A 20,744-nucleotide genomic window follows, 5' to 3' on the forward strand; every position below is an offset into this window, starting at 1 on the left:
AATTTGGTTTTGAGCAGACCTTGTCTAGGTGTCAGTAGTTAGGTGTATTTCATGTTCTGGCTGATACTTTATAGGCTATAAAACTGTCTTGCTGTGTAGAGCATCCACAGAAAAATAACATTCCAGTCATGTAAGTTGTATAAGGGTGAGTAATGGTAATGCAGTTTTGCTGGGAGAAGGCAAAAATCGTGTGAGGGAAGATCAGCAAGAAGGTAAGGGAGGGAGAAGGAGGGGAGAGAAAGAGAGAGACCTTAACAGTTTTAATTCCTTCACAGAGTCTTGTGGTTTGGGAAAAGTTGCTGGAGGCAATTCTCAGCACTAAATTGTTATGGTAGCTTAATTCAATAGACTACATAAAACCAAATTTAGTCTAAGATGTGTCTGTATTGTTAACTCCTAATGTGCATTTCCTGCGGTGATAAAACACTCGAAATGAAACTTTCTATAAATATTTACTAGCCCTGATGCATACCAGTGCAAGCAAAGCCCTAATCTGACAGGGAATGTGACCACATGATCTAGGGACACATGTTACAGAAAATGGCAATGGCAACGGAAGCATAAAGCTCCCTGAACCCTCTTTTGTGCCGTCATTTTCTTAATATCTAAAATATTATGAAATTAATCTGCATGAAAGAGAAAAGATGGAAATACAGATCATTATCTAAAAACCATGATGGTTACTATATTTTATTTAGGAGTGATGAATGTCTTTCTAAGTGAGAGTCTGAATGCGTTAATATTTTCTTTTTAATATACACAGAATCATTTTTACTAGGGTTGATAAGACTAAAGAAACATTTGTAAATATTCTCCCCAAGCAGGATAAAAAATATTCTCAATTCTAGTGTTATAGCCATTGAATGTGGTGTCTTATGCACAAATATTAGTATTATGTTCTTAACAGACAATAACAATAAGCTAATGAAATTTGCCCACCTGCTGCAAGGAAGCTGTCAAAATGTGAATCTGTGCAACCGTTTCCTTGGAGCTTAATACAGTGATATGAAGGAGTCTCCAGAAGAGGTCCTGTAACATCCAGGGAGCGCAAGGGAGGAGGTGAAGAGAAGATCACATAAAACAAATACTGAACTCCCCAAAACTTGGGGGGGAGGGTGTAAATATAATAGTCAGACTGTGGATGATTAAGTTAACGTTTGTTATGCTACCAAAATGTTTGACAGAGGTTACAACATGTGATTTACAAATATGACTACCATATTTTAAGGAGCTTAGGGTTAGGAAAAACAGGTTAAACCTGAAGCCAAAAATGTAACCTGATCAAACTGTACATTGGATATGCTCCACAAAAAATCTTGAATGAGGAAGAGAGGAAATGATTAATACTCCATATTGATGGGTGCCCTGACAGTGAACCAGGGAGTGGAGTAAGCCCTCAGAGTGAGAAGGTAACCATAAAGAAATGGACCAGGCAGAGTAAAGCAGGAGAGTACCTAGACTGCACTGTCTTCCCTGCATGCCCAGGAAGGCAGGAGCACAACCATATGAGGAAACTTGAGAACGATCCCTCCCTAAGCAAAAAAACATTCCTCAAACAGACAGGCACAGAACCTCAGCTCTTGCCCGTTGCAGATAGGAAAATGTTTCTAAGCTCCCTCCAAGGCATGCCGTGCCTAAGTCAAGTTGCAGAGGACAAGGGGCCAGCCTTGCAAGTCAGCTGAGACACTAGAGCAGGCAAAAGAAACCCGTATGGGCGTTTCCTAATGGGAAGAAGGTCTTTTGGTAAGGGTCAAACAGTACTTCTTTGCAAATTAGAAAAGATATGTAGAAAATTTTCAGCTAGATGATTCATACTCACGTCATATCTGTATGACAAGGAATCAGTAGCTCTACCATATTGTCTAAAATTGTATAGGGAAACCACAATACCAATATCATGACAAGCCACCAGGTTGTTTTGCTACATACTACACTCAGGTGAGTCATCTGGGACAAAAATCCTTTCTCTTATGAGAATGAATATATTGGAAAAAACCAGATACACATCTAAGATAAATAATATGCCTGATCCCTTGATTTCAACAAGCTTTATTCTGGATTTACAGTGAGGTAGTTCAGAGTGCTGAAAATTGACTACCTTTCTGTAAATCAAGAGGTCTTTCCACTGATACTTTAGGAATTCCTTTGTTTTGTGACTTTTTATTCCCTTACAGAAAAGAAATCTTTCCTTCACTGTATATGTAGAAAGTGAACGGACACGGGCCCTTTCAGAGTGCTGAAGTATTAGGAGGCACAGATTTGTCAGAAACCAAGGGAAGGGTGGTCAGCATAGTTAGCGCTGGTCTAGAGGATACACAGCTGGTCATGTGATGCACAACTGCCCTTTCCACTCATCTCTGACCAGACTGGAATTGAGTCTAATCCTGTGCTCAGTTATAGAAGAATCTCCTTTGTATCAGGTGCACTTCCCATATCCATTTACCATGGAAATTATTGCACAATGGGTTAGGAGTACAAGAACGCTTTCTTAGATTCACAGTATCTGGTATTTCCATTTATATTGCAACTTCACTTGCAAAGCGCACTCTTGGAAAAACAAGCAGTACGTCTTGTCTTCACAAGCTGTACTCAGGACACTGACAGTTATGGTCTCTTTCATGTCTCCATTTTGCTAGTTTAAACCTTGAGTTGCTCCATCCAAAATAATTAAATTACATCATTAAACTTAGTGTAAATAAGAACAGAATTAAATTTAATTGAAGCCTTCTGACAGTTTGAAAAGGGGAGAGGAAAGCATGTGTCGCAATTTTCTAGAAATTTTTTTTCTTTACGTAAATTCTGACATTGTCACATTGTAATTGATTAACCTTTTGTGAACTGTGCTTTTCTGTTTTATTCATTGCTTCTAAGACTGCTTCTCTGAAAAGTACACAAAGTTTTCAGAGTTCTGTTTTTGTAATCTTAAGTGGTTAGTCTTTCAGCTCCAGTGCTACCACTGCGATTTAAATTTATCAATCTGCTGTTCAGTGAAATGCTGTAGAAACACTTTAAAGCCTAAACCCATCACTTATTTTTCCACCTGTCAATGACAGTCTTCTGTACTTGTCAAACCAAGTTAAATGACACTCCTGCAATGTATACAATATTACTAATAAATTGGATAATCAATCACATGTGTATGGTTTGACAGTAGTACCTTGAATATACTGAATTTAAAACACATTTTTAAGAGGCAGAACTCATTACTCTTGTACTAAGAAAAAAAAATACCATATGGACAACAGGAATTTACCAGTCACTCTATACAATTAAGGGATACCTTGGGAAACGGTTAGGCCACTGGAAAACTTTTTCATTACCTTACTATACAATGTTCTCATGGGAAACATAAGTAATTGGAGATTACTTTCGATGACAGAAAAATAGTTTAAGAGCAGAAGGAGAAAGGTCAGGGAGACATTAAGTAGACTTACTCAGGTTTCTTTACATACAAAAGCTACTATTACGTTTCTAAAAAGCATCAGGCTAATAGCGTGAAGCATAGACTGTCCCTGCAGCCACAGTAAGTAGTTTTTACTACGAGTAATTCTAATACTTAGCACTTAGCTGTACAAATAATTGTTGGGGCTAAATTTTGCCTTGAAATCCCTGCATCATTTGTGCCTGTGTGGCTGCCATAAACAACTCCCAGACCAGCTGATCCCCAGAGTCTGAATATTGATCCTGATGTCTTTGCTATCCTCTGCTTCACAAGCTTTGCCTAATCATCTACAGGAAAGAGTCTAAGTGACTTAACTACCTGATAGTTTATATGCAACTTTGAATATTTGCCCAAGTTTTGCCTAAAATTCAGGTTGGAGAGTAAGTTCAACAGTTTTCCCAAAATACCTTTCATTGGGAAAACAGTTCTCGGGAGAGAAGATGAAGGTAAAGAAGGGATGTATCTGAAGACAGAAGAAAAATACAGCCTAATCATACTGCAAATAAATTCTGCCTAGTGCCTGCAGAAAGATACTTTAATGGAAAATGGAGTACTGTATGTCAGCTATTTTATGTATACATGTCTTGCTTGGGCAAAATGTACCTCTTCACATTAGATTTGCCAAAAATTTTTCACTTTTGCAGAAAAAATTTCTCCATGAGCAGTACTACATTCCTTGCTGTATTTTTTAAAACTTGACTCCATACTTCTCCACCACCTCAGGGAAAAAAATAAATCTGTCTTGCATTTATTAATTGAATGAACATGTAGAGTTAGAATAAAACTTTTATTAACTTATGGTTACAAAATTACTATGAAAATTTATTTGTAATTGAAATATACAAATAATAGGTTATGTTCAATCATTTGGCATTTTTGGACAAGTGGCTGGGGATTTTGGTGGTTATTTTTTGGTTTTAATTATACCTATTTGCCCTCATAACTGCACTATGGAAATGAATGTAAAATACCTTTCTGCAATTATTTTTCCTCTCCCAGATCCCTCTTTTTTGCTGTAAACCTCCAAGTTTATATTAGTTGAAGGAATCACAGACAAAATTTGTCTTTTGACAGTAAGTATGTCAGCAAAAAGCAGGCTCTGGAGAATATTCTCTTTCTCTGCAGAATATACAGCCTGAACTGCAAAACAGAAGTGTCCTTCCACTTCTACCAGCATTCTCAGCCTTAACTAAAACCAAATCATCTCTAAAGTAAAGGTAGGATACAGCCCACCAATGTAATTCATGTCTTTGGGGAATGTAGGTAACCATCCACTGAAAAGTGGCCTGAAATCTCCAACATTTTTTTTCAGTAGCTCATGAAAGTCATTGCCATCCGATTGATTTTCTAGCAGGGAATGTTTCCATCTCTAAATCATCTAGTTACCCTCACCCACACTCTTTTTTTAACATCACGTCTGTTTAGACTGATTCTCTTTTGTACTCAACAAGAACAATTTCTAGCACTCTTTTTACATGACAAGAGAAATGATTTTACAAGTGACTGGAATACTAGTTTCAACCATTAGGGTGATATGTGCCTCCTAAAAAGAGTTTGATTGAAGGAATATTGCTTTTGTATTTAATATTTTTATCCAGGCCTGACAACAGAGAAGCAATTGACAGTATAAATGGTGATAGCACTGTCAATCGAATTAAGATACATTATGCCTGGTTTGTCAACATTTATGATTTACAAATACATCTTTGTACCTGTGGAAAGAAAAAGAGATATTAGCTAAGGGTGACTCACATGCAAGACAGAAATTCTTGTTGCCATGAAAATAACAAAAGCTATTTCTGCTCTGTTCTGCATTAACTATTCTAAAGTCAGAATAACTCCACTGAAGTCAGTTACACTCACTAGTGTCTGGAGCTAAGTAAATTAAAACAGAAAGTGATCATTAGTTTATAAAAATCTTTTGTGGGCATAGAACACAGAACGCAAGAAAGATTACACTGTAATAATAAACTTTCAATATACAATATCATCAGATAAAGACATAACATCCATAGGTCTATTTCAAAGATGCAGAATTATAACTTTGCATTTGCCTGATTGACACACATGCTGCTGCTGATCTGCATAGGAAATTTGAATATGTACAGCATCATAACTCTGAAAATATGGTCTTTGGGGAATCCTTTATTCTTCAGGCATACACAATTTAAAGCAGGCATAGTGTTAGGTGAAGTGAAGCTAAAAGAGACAGCTCGTACAAGATTGTCTTGGTGATACCAGGTCAGAAAAAGGAACCATGACTTTTGCTTAACAGAAAGACGCTTTACTGATGAGTTTTCTTTGCCTCAGTGTGAGCATTGCAGTGCCTTTTACTGTCTTCTGTTTTAATAGCAGCATCATGCACACAGTTCTGTTGTTAATATTGCAGACATGGCATATGTTTGTGGGTAAGTAATCTGCCTGTTTACAGTGCCATTAGGAAACCGCTGACTCCAGCAGTTCACAGGCTCATTTAAACCCTTCTCTGCTTCCAACTTGCTGAGTATTTGGTATTCAACACTGTGCGAGTGATTCCTGCAGCCTCCGTAACACAGGTTGTTGGGTTGCTAAGGAATAACTCTCAAGAGGTTAAGAGCCCTGCAGTCACCTTGATCTCAGTGCCAGTGATTATCTGTGCTAATTTTGTGCTTCGTGTTTTATACCGCAGCACTGACCAAAGCTTGTGTGTGTCCCTTGGCATGCATAAGTGTGAACTATGGACATACTGGTTGCTTTTGCAGTATAATCTCTTCAACATATTATTACAAATGAAACATCATCATTCAACTTAAAAAAAAAAAAAAAGGAAAAAAAAAAAAAAGAAAAATAAAAAATCCAAGTGAGATCAGCTGGAAAAACAGAAGGGATTTACAAAAGACTTTTTTTTTCCCCTCTTAGCTCACCCATTTTGGGTTCATTTCATTGTCATTGGTTCGTAGCCTTTTCAGTACACATGCAGGACAACTCCTTCACAACCAAGAGGAGTAGGAACTGCCTTTATAAAACCCCAGACCTCTAAGGGTCTCACATGATGTCTTGCATCCATGGGCTGTTAACTCAGCATTCACAGTGAAGGACGCTTAACCCCAGGAGCTACTGCATGTTGCCTCTGTGTTGCCTGTGCTGTCACAGCATCAGGTAGAATTTCAGAGAGTGAAAAAGAGATCCAGATCATGGATATAAAGAAGGATCCACATCAAGATTTCCCAAAGCTTTAAACCCACCCTCCTTTACCTGTCTTATTCCATAAGGGTCAACACTTACAGATAAGGTCCTACAGTACTATTCTTCTTCTGTTATTTTAATAGATAGCATGGAAGGATAAATGTCTTTCCTCCATGACCAACACTGGAATCCCATCAGCTTTCTTCAAGGAGACTAAGTAATGGGAAAGGGAAAAAGGAATTGAGCCCCTTGTTCTGTTGAGAGCTCATAGCAGCCCATAGACCTCTAGAACCTCTGGGTGCTATTCCTACCTTGAGGGTCAAGTAGCTGTTGCCACATCTTTGCCAGTGGTCCCAAGTAAGGAGTCCCTGTATGTGCAGAACTGGTTCTTTCCCACTACATATGACTGGTACTTCCACACAGAAATGCCTTTTGTCAGTGCAGACATCCCAAATGATCTGTGGGGAAAGCAGAGATTCCCTCCCTACCTTCTGCTGGAGTCCCCAGAACCCATATTGTGGGATATGGGACTTAATTAACAGGGATGCCCTTGAATTGTGATGACTTTATTTACAATGAACTCAGACTAGAAATGTAACCAAATGAACTCCCGTTAGTCAATTGTGCTAGCAGGTTGCACTGTTAGAAGCCACAGTATGTTTGCATCTTTCATCCCAGCCACAGGCTCAGTAACATTTTGCCAGAGAGAGGGATGAGAATGACAAATTGGATTACATTTGCTGCAGCCAAAGCCATGTGTCTGCCCGTTTCAGAGACTGACTGTCATGAAACACACAGAATACCAGCAGTTATCTCTTACCTTGGTAGCAATGGATGCTACTGAACTAAAACATGAAAAAATGCAAAGCACCTTAACTTTAAGGTTAGAGGCAACAGCTGTAGCAGAGTTGTTTAGATAGCTTCAGCTGTAAAACACTATATGAAAACTGCTGGGGTTTCTCCAGGTGAAAATTAAAGACATGCTGAGAGTATAAGATGCTTCTGAAGTAATGAAACATTTTTAAAAGGTAGTATAAGCAACACATGAAAATTTACAAGAATTCATAGATTACACTGCCACGTGATAACAAGACTCCAAAATGTGCTTCTACTTTTTCCTGCTCTGGTCCCCCAGATAAGCATTAGACCATGTGGGTTAAAACTGTCATCTGCAAAGCTGAAGGAACATGAAGAACTAAGTTCAGTTTCAAGACAGAAGTTACCTGAACAGGGAACAGAGCAAAAGAATGAAATTCTTAGGGGCTGACTGATGTGCAAAACTGCTTCTCTTAAAAGAGAAGTATTATCCAAGATGTTACACTAAATTAAAAAAAATAATAAAAAAATTAATAAGCCACATTTTTCAACAATATAAAAATATTCTGCATGAAGAATGCTGTGTCACAGGATCTACTCAGTAGTACAGTGGCAGAGTGAGAGCAGAAGGTAGGGAAGGAGAAAAACAATCAGTTGTCACACCAGAAACCCTTTCCTGCATTTTCCCCACCCAAAACCTTCACTGCCTGTGACTACCCTCATCTGAGAAACCTGTGAGCCTTTCCCAACCACTCGACCCACTCTCAAACCTACTGACTTTTTTCACTAGCACGCTCAGATCTCTGCCTGAGATCTCTGTCCCTCCTGTGCCTCATCAGTGCCACCATTCCCAGGGATGGCTCTGAGCTGTCTCTGTCATGGCATTTGTATGTTAAAAGTAAGTTCCACATGTTGAAAGCCCAGTGAAGGGTCAGCAGTCCTTATTTTGTCCTATGGGCCAGACTTGAGTTGCCACGGAAAAATATAGCTGTCCTTCAGCCTTACTCTAGCTGGTGTAAAGTGAATTATTCTTCATCAGCTTCATGGTCTTCAACCTTGAAAAACTGAATTTATCTGGTCTTTATGCAAATTAAATTAATGTCACTCCAGGTGAAAGGTTTCATGTGACAGGCCTTTTAAATTTAATCTTTTTTTCTTCAAATTATCTGTTATGTTCTTCTTAAAAGCACAGATTGAATATTAAGTATGGGCTTACTGCAGCTATTAATCATTCAGCTAACTAAAACCACTGGCAAACTGTGAAAAGCTGTAAATAAAATAATAGCTTTGCTACCTGCTACCTCTTAGTTCAATGTAGACTGGTACAGAATGAAAGACAAAATAAGAGCTGTCACATAGTTCAGGGAAAATTTTGCTAGTTTTGTGTTAAGGTAAGATACAGAAATATGATCACTATACAAGGTCTAAGTAATATTACTTAATGTTATTTTGCTTCCTCTGCTACACACAGCTTACCTGCTGCTGGGTTCTAGTCTCTCGGGGCTGTTTTATTTAATAAGCACTTCACATAAAAGGCATATAGGGCTTTCTTTTCTCAAATGAGTTACCAACAGGACTACAGTCGGCTTTCTCACCTGGTGAGTCTCATGATCTTCTCTGCTGGTCCAGTATTACATGGGTAGATAGTACAACCTATCCTATCACTTGCACTGGGGCACTTGCATCCGAGGCAGCTGTGGCAGAGGTGGAAACTGTCCCCTGACCTCCTGTTCCTTTGATGGATGCTTTTGCCCATTGCAGACAAGGGAAATTGCAAGCTTTCAAAATCAGAACGCTGGGATGAAATGATTACTGAGGTAATTTAAGCCTGCCAGCTCTATTTTTTCCCTCTTTTAAGTGGTCAACCTCTGAAACATAGGAAGGGGAAGAAAAGGGGAAAGAGGCATTATGTGATGAAGAAAAACAAACCCAAAGAACTCAGAATTCTTGAGCAATTCTTCAAATTATGCACTAAAAAAACCTGAAGACATTTTGCTCAATGTTCAAGAGCAGAAATTATCCACAAGTCCATTCCCAGCGAAGACAAACTTCATTAATATGTAGCTACCATCATTCATCCCCCTTTATTTTCAGTGAATGTTTTCTTCTGTTCTTTGTCCTTTCTAACTCTCTCCTTTCTGCCTTTCTGCTTTCTTATTTAAAGCTTCTCCTTTTTTGTGATACTGTCTTCATGCCTCTCATACTTTACTATTCACAATTGACCTTCTCAGGCAGGTGAAAAACTTGGGGTTTGTGTTACTAGTCCTTCATCAGGCAGAGAACAAATCCCTTGTGACTTTTCTGTGCAGACCATTTATTAGCTCCTTGGTTCCATTTTTTTGGATGTGTGAGATAAATAGACTTCATTGCTATTTCTTCACCATAAAGGTAGAAAGTCACTAATGGAATGAAAAACTAGGAAGATCAATCTAGGATTGACTCTGCAATTGACAATTCAAAAATAGTTTTCCCCTAGACCTTTGCAATTTCCTACCTATATTTGTTTCCCTTGATGGTGCCTGTCTTTTCCCAGATTGGTATGTATATTCCCCTCTGAACCTGAGAGGAAAGGCATCTCTGTAACACTATTGCTTGCATCATTCATTTTCCTAATATTTTTCCTTTTCTCTTTATGATGAAAGAACACTAACAGTCCAACTTTTTTCATGTTTCTCATAAATCAAATTCATTGTCTTATCTCTGCTCCCCTACTCACACATTTACCAATCTTTCACGTATTTAACAGTCTTCCTAGTCCACTGATTATGCTATATTAGTCCAGCAAAGAAGAGGGCTTCAGTATTAGAGTGCTCACTTCATTTGATCACTCAGAGAATTACACTATAATGATCTTCTAATTACAGAGCTGTCATGCTGTGTTAAATCCTTTCTATATGTGCTGTCAACTGTTTACACTGTTCTGCATGCCCTAAACTTTCACATTTCCAAACATACTACAGTGATAGCTGATAACAGGATTGACAGATATGATGTACAGTGTATGGTTGTGGAAAAGAAGTGGAAGGACTTTGAAGAAGGGCTTGGAATGTGAGAGTAAGCCAATATTACCACAACAGATTTAATCAATGTGTATTTTTCTATAAGCCAGTTCATTCTTGTTTTTCTGTGTTTTTCCACAGTGGTTATGTCTTTGATTATGATTACTACAGAGATGATTTCTACAATCGGTATGTGTGGTTATATTTTTGCACATCCTACACCATTTCTACTGTTTGTTTGTAACGTAATCATGTCTTTTGGTTAGACAGGTCTGTTCTGATTTTACATATTATTCACTTTATTATTTCTATTGTGTATCAGAAAACTATTTGAATATATTACAGAGAAGATTACCACTACCAAATGTATGCTCATTAAACAGCTCTTTTGGTCTTATCCTTCTCTAAGAGCTTTTGGGGCATTTTCTGTGCTGAACAGTTTAATGGTAGTTTAATTGCTCAGTGTTTCTTCCCACGGAGTTCTTCCAGGCTTACTTCCACTGGAACATATAGCAGCTGTAAAATTCTTCAGTATGATACTCATGTCATTGTCTTTTCATTCATGTGTATGAAAAGATATAGAATGTCTCCTGAAAAATGTGTCTTCCAAGAACATTTAGAAGTCTAGAAGGACCTTGGGGGAAGCAAAACCACAAGTTGAACAGCATGTGTGTTTCTATAGGAGGAAAAGAAGCATGGATATCTGAGCAATTGGAGGCTTGTGCCTTGAATACATACACACAGCCTAGCTCAGCATTGTGGGAATTTATTCATTTTAGATGTAGCAGGATCACCACAACACAGGGTTAACGTGAATGACCATGTATAACCAGCTCATGATCCAGCAGTGCTTTGTTTCTGCATTAGAGCAGCCTGGTTTAGCATAGACCAAGTGAGTCAGAGGAGAACAAAGTATTGCTCCACCAACCTCTTCTAATCTGAGATCTCTTTTATGTAAAGGAATGGACAATAGCAGTGCAGCAGGTTACACCCTGAAGTTAAGTTATGATGTGCTATACACCTTTCTGCTTAGGAACAATGTAGGAAAATGTAGAAACAATGGGTTTTGGTTTTGTTTTTTTCCTGTCATTGATTCAATTTGAGACACTACTTTTGTTTTTGCATGTAAAAGACTATGCTCACTTTGGAGGGAGCTATAAACATACAGAGTAAAAGCCATCAATGCAGTTTAATCCTGCTCAGTGCAGCCTTGACAGTAGGAGCAGCTCATGTCCAGTAAAAAGTTAACTTCCACAGGCTTGTGTTTACTTTCCCCAAGGTTACTGCTCCAAATTTCATCAGTGTGAGTTGTATGTTTTTAAACAGAGTACTGTTTCTGATCTATGCCACCTGAATATTGAAGTTATGTGTCTTTAGTTTTTTCCCCAATTCTGTATATTATGGGTAGCAAAAAATGATCAACTATAATGGTTACATTTCCACAACAAGAGAAATACTTTTGGGACATTAAAGGTTGTTTCTGTGGAACTTGGTGTCTGTCTCGGTGACTGTCTTATAATGGAGAACCACTGACAGTGAAATGTGTCCATAAATCTATTCAATAGTATAATTTTCTGATTTCTAAATCTTCCAGGATTAAGACAGTAGAACTTTTATGGTAGAAAAAACAAACATGAGGTTGGCCTCACAAGACTGGACATGCTGATCTGTTGACAATAAAAACCTTAGAAGGTTAAGGGTCTCTGTTAGATCGAAGTGAATGGACATGGAAGATGAAAAGCCCTATATAGTAGGCAAGAAAAATAAAATCCCATGGAGAGTTTGATGTACTATCACCATGCCTATAGGAAATATAAATTAAGAAATATAGTCATAGAATCACATTGAATTTCTGAACTTCTGAACTTTCTGAATTTCTGTGGTTTATCCCAAACCATAGGTCTTGTTTTCTAATATTCATTAATTTTCCAACCTCCTTGAAGGGAGAATACACCTATCTTAACTTGATTAAAGCAGTGGTGGGGTCAGAAAAGGGTGGCAAGAATGGTTAGTGCTGTAAAATACAATCTGTATGAAGACAGATTGACAAAATCAAGACTGCACAATGTAGAAGGGTGGGTGAAAGAAAAGGCACTGTTGTACACACATTACTGATTCTGGGGGCAAAGAATTGCTTTAGAACTGAGCATTTCTGTTTATCATTTCTCGTATTACAAGCACAAGAAAAAGAGGCAGGGTACTTCAAAACTGATAAAAGGAAGCATTTTTTAAAAGAAAGCATATCATTGAAATATGTAGAACTTGGCGCAACAAAATACCAAGCCCAAAAGCTTCACATAATTTCAGAAATAAAAGTAAGAATAGTAATATTAGATAACAGTCCTTTTATATATTTCAAAAAGGAAGCATAGTTTTGCGTTTCACTACATTATCTTAACATGAACTATTGGAAGCTAGGAAAAAAATCACCTTTGAAGGAGTAATTGTGTAATGATCTTTTGCATGATAGCTTACAGTTCTTCTGAAACTTTTTGTTCCAGTAATATCAAATGGGAGATTGTGACCAACCTACAGATCATCCAATATGATAAATGATGAGTGACAACAAACAATAATATTTCTGTTAAAAGCCCCAAAAATGTTTTACTGTTCATCTTCATACACAATTTAGTTATGCCCACAATGGCTAGAAACTGTTTATTCAGTAAGAATGTTGAAGGCTGTGGAGTTCAAGTTCAGTGGGGGTGACAGGATCTCTGTGACACATTTTGTAGGCAGCTATGGAAAAGGAGGGAGCGGGTTATATTGTCTCTAGTATTATGGTACAGGCAACAGTAAGGATCCTGAGATTCAAGCATTAGGTGTTTACTTGCCAGAAAAAAGGCTAGAAGACTTAAGTTTGATTCTGCTTCCTGTTCAGCATACTATTAGACACTGTGGTGAGTGAATTACTGTTTCTTGTGTGTCTGTTTTCGAATGTGTATCTATCTGCCCAGCTGGGTGACAGTAGTCAGAATTGTCAAAATTAAACATGCAGTTATAAATTTCCATAATTACTAGTTGCAAGTATCATTTGAAAGAAACTCAGGAATATTTTGTGAGAATGTTGCTTGTCCCTCTGCTTCAGTCTCTGAATTGGAATTAATTTTCTGAACTTATTTCTCCTGACCTGTCATATTCAGAGCCCACAGCTTTTGTGTTCTAAATGTATCTGTAGCTTTGATCACTTTTTCTACTGCCTTTATTTTCTTCTACACAGGTTGTTTAGCTGCTGTCAACAGCATTGTTTTTAGGAGTGTTTTGGTTGTAGAGTATCTTTTATTGACTGTAGTGGTAATTCTCTGAATATCTACTTGCTACAGTGGGTTTGGTTTGAACAAAACCTTTTTTTTATTAAGCATGCCTGGGTATTTTAGTGATTCTACATCAGTTCATTCTTCAGTAAAAAGAACATATGCTGGGACCTGTTTCCTATGCATCCAGAAGGACATACAGGTCCCTCACTGTATTTCTTTTTCTATCCTTAAGAATAGCAGATAGAAAACTAGACTTTAAGCCATGCATGTAATAAAGGAACTGAAATGTCACCACAACAAAATGTACTGCTGTTAGTTGTGTGCAGTGAAATGATGTGGACCTGTGGAAAACAGGTTATGGATTTTCCATATTGCAAATAAGAGAGTCCCATAACGCATCCCTCATTTAAATTACACAAAAAACTGAACTATGCACTGGTCTGTGACTGAAATCTGAATATGGCACTTAATGTGCATAGGTCCTTGAAATCTAATTTGACTGTGATATAAAGTGATAATGGTTTCAAAGGGTAATTTTCTCAAAGATAACATGAAAATTTAGTTGACAGGGCTTCCATGACAAGAAATCACAGAAGGTTTTATGGAGTCCAGCTGACTTAATCTTTTCTAGGTTGTTTGATTACCATGGCCGTGTCCCCCCACCACCCCGTGCAGTGATTCCACTGAAGCGTCCTCGTGTGGCTGTAACAACAACTCGCAGAGGCAAAGGCGTTTTCTCCATGAAAGGAGCATCACGATCCACCTCAAGTGGGGCTTCTTCCTCAGGATCCAAATGTGAGTTGCTCATATCAGTTGGATGTTATTGAAACAATGATCCTAGTAATTTCTGCAAGCAGACAGCTTCCACTACATAGCTCTGTTGCAGTCATTTCCTAGCCTCAAATCTCCTATCATCTTGATTGCTTATGAACCATGAGGTCTTGTGAACACCTGCTAATAAAGCAAAGCTAATAATCTTGTTAGAGGCATACTGATTTCTGTTGAGACTTGAGGATTATATGTGACCTGGTGGGAGGTGGGCTGGAGGGACTGGGGGAGGTTGGGATGTGTGTGCTTTTTTTGCCAGAATCCTTTGAGGGTGAAAAGAGGCTAAGTGTCTTTGCCTATTCTAAAGGGAGTCCAAAACAGGATTAGCAACTTGGGGTTATTCAACCCTTCTTTAGTGAGTTGGCCTTAGAAGAGCTGATGCACAATAGGCATTTCCTTCTCCATGCTCACCAAGCTCCCCGCACCATAGTATGTCCTGAGAACTTCATCTTCCTCTTCATGCATCTTTCAGCACCCACCTGTCTTCCCCTGCCCCTTATGTGGAGTGATACTGTCCTTGGAAGCGTCACTGGAAGAGGAAGAGAAAGATCAGGTAGGGATCAGATATTAGAAAGAATGAAGGGACTTCAGTAAGATATTTGCAGTACCAGACTGGCCAGCAGAGCATCAAGCTGTCTTACACACAACCACGAAATAAGTAAATCCACCAACAGTACATCTTACTGCAAGAGGCGTTAATTATAGCATTGACATGAGTCAATGATATAGACTGCTTGAATAACATATCCAAATCTCACACGCTAGCTTCTAACAAAGATGGACCTCTAGTGAGCCCACTAGGATCCATTCTTCATCCTATTCTATGAACTGATGTTATGAGACACCTTGACAGAAAACACGTAATAAACATGCCTGTAACTGAAAGAATGGAAATGTGATAAACAGAGCTAAAGATAACGTTGTACACTCAGGAGCAAGGAGCTCAAGCCATTCCTTGGAAAGGATGATGTTCTAAGAAAGGCTCTGCTGACTGTACAATTGAATCACACACAAGTCTCCAGTGAATGAATTGTCTAAATGTCCATTTCCAATAATCGGAGCTTTGATACCTAGTGCACAGGAGGACATCTAAATTTAGGTGTCACATTATGGATCTCACTTACACCTTATGAGGATGTCTGGGAGTAGCAATACTTCCTTTGTTCTCTGGAGGATGTACATGAGTCTAGACATTTTCACACACTTCCTGAACTAATCCATAGCTACTTTTTGTCTTTCCTCAATACTTTAAGTAATGAATTATGATTCCATATATTAATTTAAAAGAAAGCATACAGCTCAAGATCTTCACTTTAGTAGACTTAGAATTTAAATTATTTTGCAAGTCTTTTCCAGCCCTTGAGTCTTTGGGTTTTCACACAGTGAATCAAAGCTTTAGTAAGTATATACACTTACAGATTCACTCTCTAGATCGCCTTTGTTCATCCTTTACTGTTGTCTTATCCATATGAAAAGTTAGTAGTATCAGTGCGTTCAATTTACTAATTGTCCTAAAGCATGGTCTAATAAGTATGGTCTTTGGTACTCACTTTGCCTTGAGAAGATGAACTACGTTCAGGTAAGGTTTTTTATATATATTTCTAATTGTCCAGAGCAAGAATAACTCCAAAATTCTTCTAGAGAGCTGAGGACCTTAGTATATCCCAATAGAGGTCAAGAAAATCTCTCACCCAGAAATCTGGATTTTCATTGTAGTGAATGGGACAGAGCATATTACATTAACATAAAGATATCTGTTCCTCAGAATAATCAGCAAATTTGCTTTATTATTTATTCTGCATTTCAGAAAATGTTGTAGTACTGTGTCAGGACTTAAGTAATGCATAACGTAGATTATAGGATTCAACCCTAGCCTGAGTACCCATAGCCACTTGCTATAAGACCTCCAAAACACTGTCTGCATAACATGGCAAATGTTGCAGAACCTGTAAATTATTTAATGGAAGTGCAATCAGGAGTGTAGAGATCCTAACAGACAGTGTTATGCCCTGGTGAAAGTATCCTTCAATGTATTCAGGTGCAATGTGAATTCTAAAAATGTCAGTCCTAGAGCTCCAGGTGACAAGATCATCTTTGGATCCAGCTCTTTAACACTGAAGGGAGAGCTGCAAGATGCATCACTATAAACATGGGCTGACATTTTGCCCCCCGTTGGGTTTCCACCCTCAGTTCTTTAGAATGGCAATTGGAACACAACTGCAGAGCCTATTTATCGTGCTGGAATAAATTGCAGAAAATATTCTTTCTGCATGCAGCACACCTTTAAAAGGAGTCAGACACACAGTATACAGACTTTCATGCTTGATTTCCCTATAGAATTGCTTCCCTTTTTGTCAAGTCCAACAGACAAATCATAAAGGTAGAAACATGATTTTGTTGACTTGGACAGGGATGTAATCAGCTTATTGCAAGACGTTTATCAGAGAAATAACTGAGCCATTCCCTTAGGGGCTTCAAGTTGGAACGTAGAGAATATGTGTTTTCTGGCTTCTTTTGCCATTTTCTTGGAACAGTTGATCACATTGTATTGGCAGATGAAGCAATTTAATATTTTGTTGCCCCTCACTCTACACTGCTAATTTGAACTCCTTGAAGTAATGAACTGTTGATTCTAATTGCAATTTATTGCTAGTTAAATAAAGGATCTCTTCAATAAGGAGACATATAGCTTGTGGGAAGGAAGCTATTTTGGATTTTAATGAATTCAAGACTATAAAACAGCTTACTTGCAGGTTCAGAATTAACTATGTCAAAAGAGTATTGCCTATACTTGAAAGATTTCACCTCTAGCAAATAGCAAAACTCTCGTGAGATCACATCCCCTAACAGACTTTTCAGATTCAAGTAGAAATCTCATGGGCGTAACTATTCTCATAGCTGTTCTCCACACGGACTGGATGCAGAAAATGAACGCATACATGTAGTATTAAAGGTCAGAACACAGGGGACCCCTCAGTGAAATTACCAGGATTAGAGAGACTCACTTCTGAAAACCAGCAATCCAGAGGTTTGTTGTAGTACACAGCAAAGGTGTTATAAAAAACATAATACCAAAAATGCCTTGCTCATTGATGAGTACATTTGAAAACAAGAGGAAAGCACTAAACACATTTTTTATACCCTGTGTGCTTGAGATTAAGGAGTAGACACTTAAGATGTTGCAATATGTACTGAATTATGCCTTTAAATTAATTCATTTCGACTCATCATTTATATTTAGCTTCACCAGCTAACCCATTTTTCAGTGAAATCTAAATAATACAATATGATAAAATATTTTATATTAAACATGAAGGGCTTAGATAAAACACATGACATTTCTTTCCAAAGAAATCTGAATCAGGCTTTGTGGATGAATCAGTTTGTAGTTATGGCAAAAATTGTTTCACAAATATAGCTGTAATTCAATAGCAGCATTTTCATTTCTAAAAATGTGATTGACCTCAATTTTAAATCTCTTGTTTTGAGCTGGATGCAGTTCATCTCCTTTGGTGCTAGATGCTTCAATGAAAGGTGCATTCTGGAAGGCCCTTGTATTCCTGGCAGAGGGCTGGAAAGCGTCACTGAAACTAATTCCTTACTGTTGCAAGTAGCTGCATCACCTAATCCCTTAAACTCCATCTTAAAGCTAGTTAGGGTTTGGGGTTTTTCTGTCTGTTTCTTCTAATTTCCAGCTTAAATTTGTTTCTCATTTGTTCCTATCTGTTTGCTGTGCCAACACTGTCTTAGCTTAAAAGTTTTATTTCCTTATACCTTCTTTTGCCTCAGGCAAACAAGCAAAACTCTTCTGTTCACACTACAGGCTTTCCATTCTTATGGTAATCTTCATGGCCCTTCTCCCCACATACCTGCTAGAATTCCGTGGCTCAACCTGTACACACTATTCCAGATGAGGTCTCACCAGGTCCCTGTACAACGAACGGCATTGTACTTTCCCATCTTTAGCAATACATCATTTGACACATCCTAGCACTGCATTTTCTTTCTCATGGCTGCATTAAAGTGATAGCCTATTGTCAACCTCAGATTACAACTACACCCAAGGATAATTCTGTCACTGTCTTTTTCCACTGATGATCTTCAATGTTAAGAGTAGGAGTTCTGCTGTTAGTCAATCAAATGCAGGACTTATTTTGCAGTGCAATTACATTTCATCTTTTTTCTAATGTAGCGTTCCTTAAAGTCACCTGGATCCTTCTTCCATTCCAGTTCACTCTGAATAGATGATACCTTCCAACTTCATGTCATCAGCAAATTTCACCTGTTTATTTACTTTTTTGCATCAAAGTTGTTGAAGAACTTTAGCCATTTTGCTGCCAGTGCTTGAGGAATTTCATTAGTAATTTCTTTCCCTTTCAATACATGCACTTCTGTCACCTGCTGGCCTTTGCTTATCTGCTAATAGGAAAAAAAAAAGCAGTAAGCTACTTTATTTTCCTATTCTGTTACTCAAAAGCAGATGAACAGATATTTTGGACACATGCAGCTCTGGTTTCATGTTTATCAACTGCTTTATTTCTTGCCCAAGCTCAATTTAAAAAAAAAAAAAAAATCCATGACAGTTTAAGAGAGAATTTATATACTCAGAGCAGGACACCTGAAGTACAGTATTTAGAGTCTCACATTTTGACATTGTCACAACACTGTGCTTAAAAAGCCTAAAGTTCTTCTCAAGCTCTACACTACAGAATCACAGAATGGTTGAGGTTGGAGAGGACCTCACCTCTGGAGCTCATCTGGTCCAACTGCCCTGCTCAAGCAAGGTCACCTCCAGCAAGTTTCCCAAGACTGTATCCAGATGGCTTTTGAAAACCTCCAAGGATGGAGACTCCACAGCCTCTCTGGACCACCTGTACAAGTGTTTGACCATCCTCACAGGAAGAGAAAAAAAAAAAAAAAAAAGGTTTTTCTTGTGTTTAGATGGAATTTCACATGCTTTAATTTGTGCCAATGGTCTTTGACGTGTTAGTGGGCACTACTGAGAAGAACCTGGTTTTGTCTTCTTCATTCCCTCTTGTACTGGGGAGCCCAGAACTGGACACAGTACTCCAGATGTGGCTTCACAAGTGCTGAGTAGAGGGGTGTGAAGGTTTTGGCTGGGATAGAGTTAATTTTCTTCATAGTGGCTAGTATGGAGCTATGCTTTGGATTTTTGCTGGAAACAGTGCTGATACTTCAGGGATGTTTTAGCTATTGCTGAGAGGTGCTTACACAGCATCAAGGCCTTCTCTGTTTTTCATGCTGCCCTGCCAGCGAGTAGGCTGGCGGTGCACAAAAAGTTGGGAGGAGACGCAGCTGGGACAGCTGAGCCCAGCTGACCAAAGGGATGTTCCAGACCACATGACGTCATGCTCAGCAATAAACTAGGGGGAAGGTTGGCTGGGGGCTGCTCCTCGGGGACTGGCTGGGCACTGGTTGGTTGGTGGTGAGCAATTGTTTTCATTCACATCACTTGTCTTTCCTGGGGTTTATTTGTCTCTCTTTGTTATTTTCCTTTACATTATATTTTAATAATAATAATAATTATTATTATTATTATTATTAAATTATTAAACTGTTCTTATCTCATCCCATGAGTTTTCTCACTTTTACCCTTCCAATTCTCTTTCCTTCATCTTGGGGGGGGGGGGGGGGGGGGGGTGAGCAAGCAGCTGGCTGCATGGTGCTTAGTTGCTGGCTGGGCTAAACCGTGACAAGGGGAAGGATCACCTCCCTGAACCTGCTGGCAACACTCCTCCTAATGCAGCCCAGGATGTTGATGGCCTTCTTTGTCACAAGGGTGTATTGCTGGCTCATAGCTTGTTGTCTATCAGGACACTTCATAATTTGTCTTCAGTAATTGCTGCTTACTACAGAAATATCCAGTACAATATAACTGAGAGTGAAATTTCTCTACGAGAATGATTTTGAAGATTTGTACAATTCCATACAAATTAAGACAATAAGCAACTCAAATAGTTACACCATCACAATGTTGGAAACAGGGTGGAAATTTGGATCTTGTGCAGTTTTGTTGAAAATCTTTCCCTTTTTTTCTTTCAGTCTTTTTTAGTGTTAACTTGAAGTGATTGATTGTATGATGAAATCACCTCATTAAATGTGAATGATAAGTTGCAGATTCAGTGACCAAAGTTTGAGGAAACAGTTTTGGCATGGGGGAATTTTGCAAGGTAGCAATAAAGCTCCTCAGTCATTTACAGCATCCTTCTTTGTTAT

At 38.4% G+C, this 20,744-nt stretch overlaps 1 protein-coding gene across 5 annotated transcripts in view; it reads left to right on the forward strand.

Moving 5' to 3' along the window:
- RALYL (RALY RNA binding protein like) overlaps positions 1–20,744 on the forward strand; it is a 403,949-nt gene that overhangs the window by 354,192 nt on the left and 29,013 nt on the right. For 3 of the 5 annotated variants that reach the window (XM_049823314.1, XM_049823286.1, XM_049823307.1), the window contains 3 exons: positions 10,564–10,611; positions 14,311–14,474; positions 14,980–15,060. In XM_049823314.1, coding sequence (XP_049679271.1) covers positions 10,564–10,611; positions 14,311–14,474; positions 14,980–15,060 — 293 coding nt within the window. The remainder of the gene's footprint in view (positions 1–10,563; positions 10,612–14,310; positions 14,475–14,979; positions 15,061–20,744) is intronic. The other 2 variants (XM_049823321.1, XM_049823295.1) reach the window with 1 other exon arrangement.

This window comes from Accipiter gentilis, chromosome 2 (assembly GCF_929443795.1).
Source record: "Accipiter gentilis chromosome 2, bAccGen1.1, whole genome shotgun sequence".
In the NCBI taxonomy this organism is placed as follows: domain Eukaryota; kingdom Metazoa; phylum Chordata; class Aves; order Accipitriformes; family Accipitridae; genus Astur; species Astur gentilis.